The sequence below is a fragment of the Ctenopharyngodon idella genome, chromosome 8 (genome assembly GCF_019924925.1).
Source record: "Ctenopharyngodon idella isolate HZGC_01 chromosome 8, HZGC01, whole genome shotgun sequence".
In the NCBI taxonomy this organism is placed as follows: Eukaryota; Metazoa; Chordata; class Actinopteri; order Cypriniformes; family Xenocyprididae; genus Ctenopharyngodon; species Ctenopharyngodon idella.
The window spans coordinates 14,216,255-14,228,343 of NC_067227.1; the positions used below are offsets into that span (position 1 = coordinate 14,216,255).

General features: G+C 40.1%; 1 protein-coding gene across 1 annotated transcript in view; it reads left to right on the top strand.

Annotated features, from left to right (window-relative positions):
* Window positions 1–2,336: 2,336 nt before the first annotated feature.
* kcnip3a (Kv channel interacting protein 3a, calsenilin) overlaps window positions 2,337–12,089 on the top strand; it is a 72,792-nt gene continuing 63,039 nt past the window's right edge. The window contains exon 1 of the mRNA XM_051902075.1: window positions 2,337–2,491. Within this exon, the coding sequence (XP_051758035.1) occupies window positions 2,486–2,491 (6 nt within the window). The 5' untranslated portion in view covers window positions 2,337–2,485. The remainder of the gene's footprint in view (window positions 2,492–12,089) is intronic.

The following is a 12,089-nucleotide window of genomic DNA, read 5'->3' on the forward strand; positions in this document are numbered from 1 at the left end:
GTGATTCTTAGGCAATTTATGTGACTGCTAAACGTTTAGACATTATTTAAAAAAAAAAAAAAAAAAAAGAGGGTAGGTGATTTGTTTCAGAAACATTTTTTGTTATGCTAGTTAAAAGTCTCTTCACATCCTGATAGCAATCACCAAGTTCTAAATGTATTTATATGTATACAGTTGTATGAAAAAGTATGGGAACCACTTGCAGAATCTGTGAAAATGTGAATAATTTTAACAAAATAAGAGAGATCATACAAAATGCATGTTATTATTTATTTAGTACTGTCCTGAGTAAGATATTTTACATAAAATATGTTTACAGTCCACAAGACAAAAAAATCTCCAGTTTTCAAGGATTTTTTGCATATTTGAACCCTTTCCAGCAGTGACTGTATGATTTTGAGATCCATCTTTTCACACTGAGGACATTTAAGGGACTCAAACACAACTATTAAAAAAGGTTCAAACATTCACTGATGCTCCAGAAGGAATGAAGATGTCCAAATTTTTCTTATTTTGTTTAAATATCTTCTTTTCTCATTTAGTACTGCCCTTCAGAAGCAACAGAAGATACCTGCATGTTTCCCGGAAGACAAATTAAGTACAATTTACCTTGATCTTCAAATTCAAAAAGTTTTCACCCCCCAGGTCTTATTTCATTGTGTTTCCTTCTGGAGCATCAGTGAATGTTTGAACCTTTTTTAATAGTTGTGTTTGAGTCTCTCAATTGTCCTCAGTGTGAAAAGATGGATTTCAAAATCATTCAGTCACTGCTGGAAAGGGATCAAATATGCAAAAGATGCTGGAAAACTGAAGAATTTGCAGGACCTGGAGGATATTTCTGAAGAACAGAGCTCAGTTTAACTGTTCAGAACAAACAAGGGACTCATTTTGAATGATCTCTCTTATTTTGTTAAAATTATTCACATTTTCACAGATTCTGCAAGTGGTTCCCATACTTTTTCATGCAACTTATATATCATCTGTGGAAGGCATAGGACCATAAAATGTCAGTCCGAATGCAATGATACAATATCCTATCCAACGTATGTATTTTCATACCTCTGTGCACCCTGCTCGCGCAGACATCACACTTCATCAGTGCGTTTCATGTTATTCAGACAGACGTCAGTCACCAAGCACCCGCAACCAAAACAGCAGCCACCTTTTACAGTTCCTCCTGAACCAAAACAATAAAAAGCTTATGCTGCGTTCACGTCATAACTACCGTAATTCGGAAGAGATGGAAACCCGTGACGTTGTACTCTGAGCAGTTTGTGACTCAAATTTATGCGTTTCAATGGCAACGCTATCAACGCTGAAATGAATCTGCAGCAGTCAGGTGGTACAGGTCAGAGCTCTTTAAGTTGTTTACATTCATTATTATTGTAATGTTTGTTTTATTGTGCTTTAAAACATGAGGTAGTTTAATGACGCTTTTATTTTTTTTTCCCTGCTGTACGTGTTCATGTGTTTTGAAGGAGGCGTGGCTTTGGAGACACTCTGAAGGGAGGGTGGGATCTTATCCTTTTCAAAGCTAGCTCGCTATTGCTAGCCTCTACGAAAATTGCCTACCATACCTTTAACTGGAGGCCACTGTGCAGTAGGCCTATTCAGTGAGTAGCAAGCTAATATTTAAACAGAAGTTGCGAAAGTTGTTTCTTCCCTATTGTGACGTATATCCGAAACTGCTTCTCAAACAAGAAAAAAATATAGGGCTATGTTTGATTTTGAACACTGGGAATTGATTGGGTTGTTGGCTTGTTGTGGTTTGCTATTGCTGTCATGTACTTGACAGGTTGTCCCGCCCTTGCGCCCATAAACACGTCATCAGAGAAGAGATGCCGCTGTAAGAAGGAGGGGAAGTTATTTTGATTTAGGATAAGGAGGGCACATTAATAAAAAATAAATAAGATGTGCAAAGACAAATCATTTATAATACATACTGCAATATTCCAAAACAGTTATCAATTTTGATTTCATGGTGCTTGCTTTAACCAACCAACTTACATCGCATAAGATAAATGTCGTTTCAGTTCCTCCTGAGAGTCGAAACCATGACATTGGCGTTGCTAATACCATGCTGATCAATCTACAGGAAAACTAATGGAGTTTTCTCATAAAGCAGAAGGTGGGAAAACCAGCTCTTTTAACTTCAGAGTTCGTTTTATTGCCACTTTACGGTCTCGACATTACAGCTACATGCAGATTTGCATCCTATCTAGCAGCGGAGGCTTCTTTTTAATCTGCCAAGATAATAAATTACTTAAAATGGATAAAGCCACAGACACACATTTCATCCAGTCTGTCTGGGCGCCCACTCTCTTTGACACACACACGCGCGCGAACACTCAGAGAGGAGAGAGAGGCTTGGGCATTCCCTCACATTCCACTTGACAGATCTGCGCGGTGAAGCTGCTGCTCCTGTAGCGAGTGCAAGAAAGACATTTCTCCTCAGCGCTTGAGGAGGATTCATCACAAGAACATAATGCAGGTGAGGAATTGATCATATCACCTTTATTCTTAACGGCTGCCTTTTAAAAAATAGAAAAATAAATGCTGTGGCATCTTCAAGGGTCACAAGTAGCCTAGGAATCACACAAAAAAACGTTTAACGATGCAATGACGCTAATAAATTTGAAAATATATTCCAAATATGCTTGTATGTATAATCATTGTGGCTTCAAATACGATCATTCGCTGTGTAAGAGACTGAGTTGATGATAGTTACATAATTTCACTCGAACTGTAGCTCGCGCGTCCTCAGAGCGCGAGAGGTCGCGGTGTCAATCATCTTGTCCTCGAAGTTGTGTCTTAATGTGCCATATATGATGCGTATTATTACATATAATTTATGATTACAGTTCGGGCAGTGATAATGACGGACTCTCCACTCTCCACTACAGAATACAGATGCTTCTCGCGCGCGCTTCAAAGCCACTGAGTGCCCCTGCAATTTAGTCTGGTGTAATACTCATGGGTGAAAAACCTCTTCAAATGAAATGACATGCTCTTTTAGTGAAGAGGAAAAACACGGGGAGTCAGAGGGATGACAAGTTGTGCAGAAACAACTGCACGACTATAGGTCGAGTGAGGTCGCGTAAATTTAGAGAGCACTGCGCGCGAGTCTCTGAAGATAAGAGGCTTATTCTCAGATTTGATTTATTTTCCCCTTTTTCTTGTTTTCATCTCCTCTTGGTTTGGGGAATCTGAGCACACCTAATGCTTTGAACGTTTTACGACATTAAAATCAGATTTGTTTATCTTTCCATGATTGGGGTGATTTGCAGATTTTGCTTTGGACCTCAAGCATTATTTAATATAATGAACGGGTGGCTTCAAGCTGTTGACTCATGTTTGTGAGTCAGAGGGTTTCAAGCTGATGAGTTTTGAACCTTGCTGTATGATGGCTTCTAGCTGTGAAAATCCTTCTCACTCACTGCATGAAAGGTTTGGCATTTAAAGGGTTCAATCATTAGTTTATGTTAGCTTTGAAATAATTGTGTGGATTAAATCCTGTTCTCACTTTGACAAATGATTGGTTGTACTCTGGGGATCAGTCCCGTGCACTTCCACAGAGCTTTGATCTAACATATAAAAAATAGATTTGATAATGATGATAATGAGCGCTATGCTTTCCTGATGTTTTGAGACAACTGTATTGTTCATGAAGGGTGCAGAGAATGGCATAATATGAATATTAAAACCATGTGTGTGAGTCATCAGGTAGTCCTGATTGGATTTTAGGCCATTTTCTAAATAATAGTATTACTCCTTTATTATTTGTTTTTGTGTCTTGTCTGATTTCTTCATTAGTTTACTGACTGGATTTGAGATCAACATTCAAAAATGAAAATTCAGTCCTCATTTACTCACTCTCATGTCATTCCAAACCTGTACGACTTTATTTTTTTCTTTGGAACACAAAATGAGATGAAGAATATCCATGCTGATGTTTTACATACAACAAAATCAAATAATGTCCAAAAAAGAAATCTTTTTTGTAGAAAGGTTAATTTTTTATTTTTTTAAATAGTAAAAAAAGTCCTAACTAAATAAATAAATATTAAAATGGATCAAAACAATACAAAAATAAGTAATAAAAAATATATAAAAATAAATAATGAAAATAGATTTAAATAATACATCTATCAGTGCATGTAATAATGTAATGTAATGGAAATTTAAATATTTTTGCACTTAATATTTTCCACATATTAAAATATACATTTTTTACATGAAAATATATACAGTAGCTACATTTTAAATTTTAGGATGGGGTCCCTCGCATGAGGAATGGTCACATTTGGGGGTCCTGGTCTAATGACCATATTTTGGATGGCAGGTTTGATATCAGCGATGCCAAAAACTGTTGGTTCACGACACCAATTATGAATATTTCATTTTATGTAAACTCTTTTTTTAAGAGTTAAACCATCTCTAGCTACTGATTAAATATATGACAGAGGTCTTTTGTGAGTGATTCTTCAGATTTTGTTTTTGGCTTATTGGCAAAAAAATTATATGTTTTCATAGCAATATTGATAATCAAAACCTCTTTAGTTTGTGTCCATTAAATTTCATCAAAGTGGATGTCAGGGCCATGGTGCCCTCAGTTACTTGTATATGGAAACCAAACACCATTCTTCAGCTATTCACACCAAATCAATTGGTATAGATTAGGTTCTTTCATTAAGGGTAATTCAATGTCCCCTCACACACACAACCACACAGTGCCCTGGTCTCAATAGGGTCCAGGTGAGTGAGAAGCTGAATAATAAATAATTTGGGGTGGTGTGTAATCCATACTACTGCCAAAGTGAAAGGGAAAGGAAATGCCTGGAAAAGGGGAACAGAATAACACAGTGCTGCAGTGAACCAGAGCTGGTGCTACCGACACCGGCAGGGCTCATTTATCCTCTGATGAGCATGATTGAAAGTGTTCAGTGCGAGGTCAGTGCTTTTCCTTCTGTTTACAAGTGAGCGCGTGTGGTCATGAGGTAGCAGCAGAGAAAAAGATTGCAAGCTGCTGTTTAAGAATCACAAAGTAGTAGAGCCTTGTTGTAGTCCTTTGATTAAACTGAAAGAGAACTTTCTTTTGGCCTGCTTCACCCATAACTAAGTTGGCTGGCTGCAGTGTACTGTTTGGCCTCGCTTCTCTGAGTTTTAATCAGTCTGTGGTTCTGAATTTTAAGTCAGTGTAAGCCTTGGAACAGCGATACACACCGTCCTGAATTAAACAAGATGGACATAAATTGGAAGAATGTAGACAGAGTACTGAATGTAGTATCAGCTTGTGCAGTATAGTCCCAGGGCCTCATGAATTAATGCTGATGTGTTCAATGTGTACAGTATCTCAGTAAAGATGCAACACACTGTTAATTGACAGTAATGATGATATAATGTGCTTATTTCACACCCAGAACATGCATATGGCAAATAAATGCAGTAGATGCTCAATAATTTAACATATTAATATTACAACTACATTATCAATCACTCCTTCTCTATCCAGATGGTCTGACAGACATGGCAAAAGGCCTGGAGATCTATGAGTGAAGCTTTATCAGCCATGTGTCACTAATTATGAAAAATTGCTACTGTACTTGGATCAAACAAAGTGAATGTATCATATTTTCAAGTTACAGAAAAATCTCCTTCGTCTGTAGTCTTTTAATGTAGCAGGACCGACCTGCCAGCTGTTAACAGCAGATGAGAAATGGTGCGTGTTCTCTATTGATTCTAACCTGTCCCCGCAGACCCATTATCAACAGACCTGTGCGTATAGCTGGCCAGAGACAGCAAGCCAAAAGCATTATTAAAACAGGGTTTTTTTCAATGACCGTTCCTCAGAGAGGCAACCGTTTGCTTAGCATCAAACATGCATAGAGTTTGCACATTTTGTATCATGTATGTATGTAGACATTTTTCATATAAATATGTATAATCTGACATATTTGCACTAATATTAAAAATCTGCCTTATATCAATACCTGAAGCCAATAAGCAAAATAAGTGAATGTTAGTTGATGACATCTAACTATCAATCTATGGACATTGGTCTGTCTATAGAATAGTATTCAGACAGACCATGGTGTCTATATACACCGATCAGGCATAACATTATGACCACCTTCCTAATATTGTGTTGGTCCCCCTTTTGCTGCCAAAACAGCCCTGACCCATCGAGGCATGGACTCCACTAGACCCCTGAAGGTGTGCTGTGGTATCAAGTTGCAAGTTGGGGCCTCCATGGCTCGGACTTGTTTGTTCAGCACATCCCACAGATGTTCAATTGGATTGAAATCTGGGGAATTTGGAGGCCAAGTCAACACCTCAAACTCGTTGTGCTCCTCAAATCATTGCTGAACCATTTTTGCTTTGTGGCAGAGCGCATTATCCTTCTGAAAGAGGCCACAGCCACCAGGGAATACCGTTTCCATGAAAGGGTGTACATGGTCTGCAACAATGCTTAGGTAGGTGGTACGTGTCAAAGTAACATCCACATGGATGTCAGGACCCAAGGTAGCAGAACATTGCCCAAAGCATCACACTGCCTCTGCCGGCTTGCCTTCTTCCCATAGTGCATCCTGGTGCCATGTGTTCCCCAGGTAAGCAACTCACATGCACCCGGCCATGCATGTGATGTGATTCATCAGACCAGGCCACCTTCTTCCATTGCTACGTGGTCCAGTTCTGATGCTCACGTGCCCACTGTTGCCACTTTCAGCAGTGGACAGGGGTCAGCGTGGGCACTCTGACTGGTCTGCGGCTATGCAGCAAACTGTGATGCACTGTGTATTCTGACACCTTTCTGTCAGAACCAGCATTAACTTCTTGAGCAATTTGAGCTACAGTAGCTCATCTGTTGGATCGGGGCCAGCCTTCGCTCCCCACGTGCATCAAAGAGCCTTGGCCGCCCATGACCCTGTCGCCGATTCACCACTGTTCCTTCCTTGGACCACTTTTGATAGATACTGACCACTGCAGACCAGGAACACCCCACAAGAGCTGCAGTTTTGGAGATGCTTTGACATTTACATTTACATTTACTCATTTGGCAGACGCTTTTATCCAAAGCGACTTACAAGTGAGGAATACAAGCGAGTCGTCATGACGAGGCAAATAGACACAAAAAGTGTTCACAATACAAGTCTTAGGTAATGCTCAGAGTATCATAAGCTACAATAGAGAGGGATTAGAGGAAGTGAAAGGATAGGTATAAATTATATATATATATATATTTTTTTTTTTTTAATTATTAAGATGAGGTTAAGTGCTCACGAAAGAGATGAGTTTTCAGCTGTCTTTTGAATATTGCCAGGGATTCTGCATTCCGGATAAAGGCAGGAAGATCGTTCCACCAGCAAGGAACAGTGAACGAGAAAGTCGTCTAGCCATCACAATTTGGTCCTTGTCAAACTCACTCAAATCCTTACGCTTGCCCATTTTCCTGCTTCTAACACATCAGCTTTGAGGACAAAATGTTCACTTGCTGCCTAATATATCCCACCCACTAACAGGTGCTGTGATGAAGAGATAATCAGTGTTATTCTCTTCACCTGTCAGTGGTCATAATGTTATGCCTGATTGGTGTATATACACACACACAGAGACCTGCACTCCTGCGGGACCCGACGCAACGGAGTGCAGCGCGGGACAAGATTTGATGAGCGAGTGTGGGCGATAAGACACTTATGTGTATAAAGGTTGCAGGAGAACAAAATGAATCGTGGGACTCCCGCGATTTCCGTGGGACTAAAAATAAATAAATTGTTATACATCTATTGTACAAAAGCAAAAAGAACAACTAAAATAAAACAAACATGATTAACAGGCGCAAGAATAGTCGGAGCGTCTGTAAGTCTGGGCAAGGCTTAAGCCTAAAGTATACTTCATTTTTTATGCGAACGAATGTATATCCTTTCAAAGTATACTCCATTTGACAGTGTGTGTGAACACAGGTATTCGACACATGCACTCTAGAAAGTTTCATCTTTGTCAAGTGTCTGTGCTATTTGTTTCCAGAAGTTATAACCGATAAAAATGATTTTGTGTTCTTTTAAACTAAAGTATCTGCTATCTCATAACCCTCTCACACAAGTGCTTTTAATTGTGGCCATCTGTTGTTGTTCTGTCTCTTTAGTTTTCTACTGTGAAACAATGGCCCGGGGCATCGCTGCCACCTTGTGGAACAACTGATTAGTGCAAAACAAATTAAATGCACATGTGAGACCTGCACGTACAAAGTACGCACAGTTACAAAAATTGGGCAGCACGTGTACATCGGGCGGCTCATTGCTCACTGTACACGGACCCTTGCGTACGCATAAAAATTAGCCATCCCCTGTTTGCCGCTGCTTCTAATTGCTTTGAGAGGGAAAAGCTGCCCATAACTGCTGGTTTAGGATCAGTTTTCTCCATAATATAATAGCATATTGGCGAGTGATCCAGTGCTTCTCTGTGTATACAACATTTGACGGAGAGCATCAAAGGTTTCTATTTACAACATGTTTTTGCAGCATTGAGCAATGTAGATAATCCCAAACATATCTGTTGATTTAACACAATGGCCAATTAGAGGTGTTTAAGTTAGAATCCACTCACTGGTCAGAAAGCCAAAGTTTTTGTTCAGTGCTTAGTTCTGCACGCTCGCAAATCATCTCATAACAAACGAAGTGTAGACACAATGTAAATAAATGATTCATTGTGCAGTGTAGAGAGTTTCAGTGATTATAACAGAACTTTGTAAGATCGCAATTAACTAAAATGAGTGACAGCTTTTTTGTGTTTATAAAGGGAGTGCTCTTTGCCCGCTTTCTGCCATGCCAAATCACGCATGCAGTAGCCTATGCTTACTTTTCTGTTAAAATTATCAGTGGTTTGTGAGTGTAATGCTTTAACAACAAATAATTTATCGGAAGCGTTTATGCTGGGATGTGTAGGCGACTCGTAACTTGAAACTATTTCATGGACATACTGACAAAATCTATGTATACTTTTACCTGTGGGCTTTTGCGGGGCAAAACATGAATTACGACACTAAAACAAATGTTAGTGTTAAAACCAACAATTAATGTTAGTACAGGGTACTTTTAAGTGAGTGTTATGATGGCACAGGTAATCTAACTGTAAAATATAATACAGATACAAGCATAGATTTAGATTTAGTACAGATATATCAGGATCTCTAAAAGAGGAGGATTACAAGCAAGCACAAATGGATGAAGGAGCCATTTGTGCATACAAACAAGGTACACTGCCCAGAACAATTGCTTTCACTGCCCCCCACTGTTCCCTGCAGCAACACACAGTCATTCACACACTCGCACACACAATGTAATAAATAGATGTGCTCCCCTAGCAGACCTACCGTCCTACCCAGACATGCATATGGAGCTGCCGTCCACCCACTCACAGATGCACCATAAAGCACAGAGAAGCATGCGCTTTCTCCTTTCCCTCACAGAGACACACAGCCACAAATAGCATCTCGGCACCTTAACGCACCGAGGCTACACAACACCCCTCCTGCTGACTATCAAGGGTTACTGTAGACACGCTAGTCCACTATTACAAGAGCAGAGGAACGTCAAGATGGATCCTCTCTGAAAAGGTCATTACTCCCTTTGTGTGGAATCATGGACGAGGCATTTCTCCGGAGGCAGGGGCACGCAGAGGCATCCGAATGTTTGAATTTCCTGAAAGAGGAGAGAAAGCTTTGAAATCAATCCTCTTTTCTAGCCTTTGTCCCTTTGTCCCCATCGGTGTGCCTCTGAATCTTCACCTTATGAGCTGTTTTCTCTGTTTTCTTTCCAACTTTTCAATCAGTCTCTCACTTAGGCTGGCAAAACAATGCCAGACATCTCTCAGTCCAATCAATCAGTGATCAGTTAAGACCAGTAAAGTCCACCACTAGGATTTAGAGGCTTTCCATGTCGATTAATTTTGTCTAATCCTGAAGGACACAGGCAGAGTGAAATAGACTTGCACTATATAACAGGGCGAATGTTTCGTAAGGGGATTTTACAGGTTGCGAAAGCCATTTGGGATGAAAATGCTCAGCTACTGTCATTCCCCTCAGATACTGTCATTTAGGGAATTCTGGGAAACTGATTCTACCTATAAGTGCATTTCTCAGGAAGGAGATTTTTGCTTTATTTTGATATATATGTAACTGGACGGTCCTGGATGATTGACAGAACTGTGTGCTTGTGGTAGATCAGAGGGATTATATAAGAGACGGGATTTAACAAGGCAACACACATTCAGCTTTTGATATTTAGAGAACGCGTTGTTGCTCTCATGTGGTAACAGGAAAAGAAGACAAGGAGGTTGTTTTTAGGAAAAGCAATACAAAGGGAAACTACTGGAGAAGGATGAAAAGGGGAAGATGGAGAGATATGGTATCTGACATCAGGCGTGGGAGGACAGGAAGCGAGTATGGGAAGGGAGAGATTGACAGCAAAAGATATTGAGCGGGAAAGGCAGATGGAGTTGGAGCAGGTATCAGGAGGAATAAAGGAGAGAGACATAGATAGCGGAAGATGGAGAGATTATGCGTTACTTTAAGCTTTATTTTTGTGTGTGTGTGAGTTTGTCTCTGCAGAAAGAAGATGAGTGTAGTGTATCATTTACAGTACAGAGGCTGACGGCAAGGATCGAGGAGCAGCAGGTGTGTGAGCTGATTGCGGGGCCTTTCTTTCGTCTCTCCGTCTCAGGGGAGAATGTGCGCAGGGTGGTCTCAGCTAAAAATAAACTCCTCCGTGTCTGTGGGACTCGTTCTGGAGCTCAAGGGCCCCTCATTGAAAGCTGCAACAAGTCAGGACCAGATGCCAATCAGAGCAAGTAGTGATATTTAACAGCAAGGCCTATAGAAAAAAATTAGCTGGGCACTCTTTAAAATAAAGGTTCTTTATTGGCATCAATGGATTCATGAAGTATTTTTAACATTCAACCTTTACATTGCACAAAAGGATCTTTATAGCGGAAAAAAGGTTTTTTGGATTATTAAAATGTTCTTTATGCGAATTTTAAAAAATGGTTCTTTTAAGAACTGTTTACTGAATGGATCTTTGTGGAACCAAAAAACCCCTTTGGAACCTTTATTTTTATGAGCAGCCAGCTTTAGGGTTGGATTAATATCTGTAAATAAATATTTTAGACAACCATTATACATCCTTGAGCAACTGATGTTTCATTATTAATATTTGCGATTCATGCGTTTTGTAGTTCAAACAAACACATTTAGATACATTCATGTGTGAATTTTTGGTTCTATAATTCTTTTGCATGACACTTGATGAAATGTGTTTTTTTGTATTGGAATATTTATACTTTTTTAATTCCTATTAACAACTGTATAAAAATAAGATATTACATAATGGTTGAGCTTAATTCATTTCTTTCTTTTCGATTTCAATTCTTCATTAAATCATAGTGTAACGCGGTGTGTAGTAACTCAGACGAATAGGAAGGGGAAGATTAATCACAAAAAGACTTTACTTAGAAATCCAACAGGTTGACACAGATGAAGGCAGTCACAAACACAATCCATAAACGTACGAGACCCGAACAAAGACAAACCAACTGAACTGAACTAATATACACAGACGAATTAACTGAAAATGACAAACAGCTGTGATGATTAGCGCAGTGTCCATGGTGACTGATTGTGGCGGGAAAACCGAACAAAGGAGCACATGTGACTAATGAAAACAAACAAACAAACAAACTGAAAGTCTCCCGGAAGGCGCGTCATTGTGCCATAGAGAGGAGGCCGTAGAGAGGAGGCAGAACACAAGAGTCCAGGGTGGAGCAGATGGTGGTGAAAGCCAAGTGATGGCCTTGAGCAGGGGCTGCTGGATGTTGGTCCAGGCCACAGCCAGGGTAGTGCCCCACGGCGGCATTGATGGAGGGAGGAGCCATGGTGGAACGCAGATGAGGGCCGCAATGGGGATGACTAGAGACAATGACGGTGAGGATGGAGCCCACCGCGCAGCCGAAGAGCCGAGGTGGTAGAGAGATGGTGAAGATCCTGGCGGCCACGACGGAGCCGCAGCGACGACCTCCAGAGATCGAGGAGGGGATCC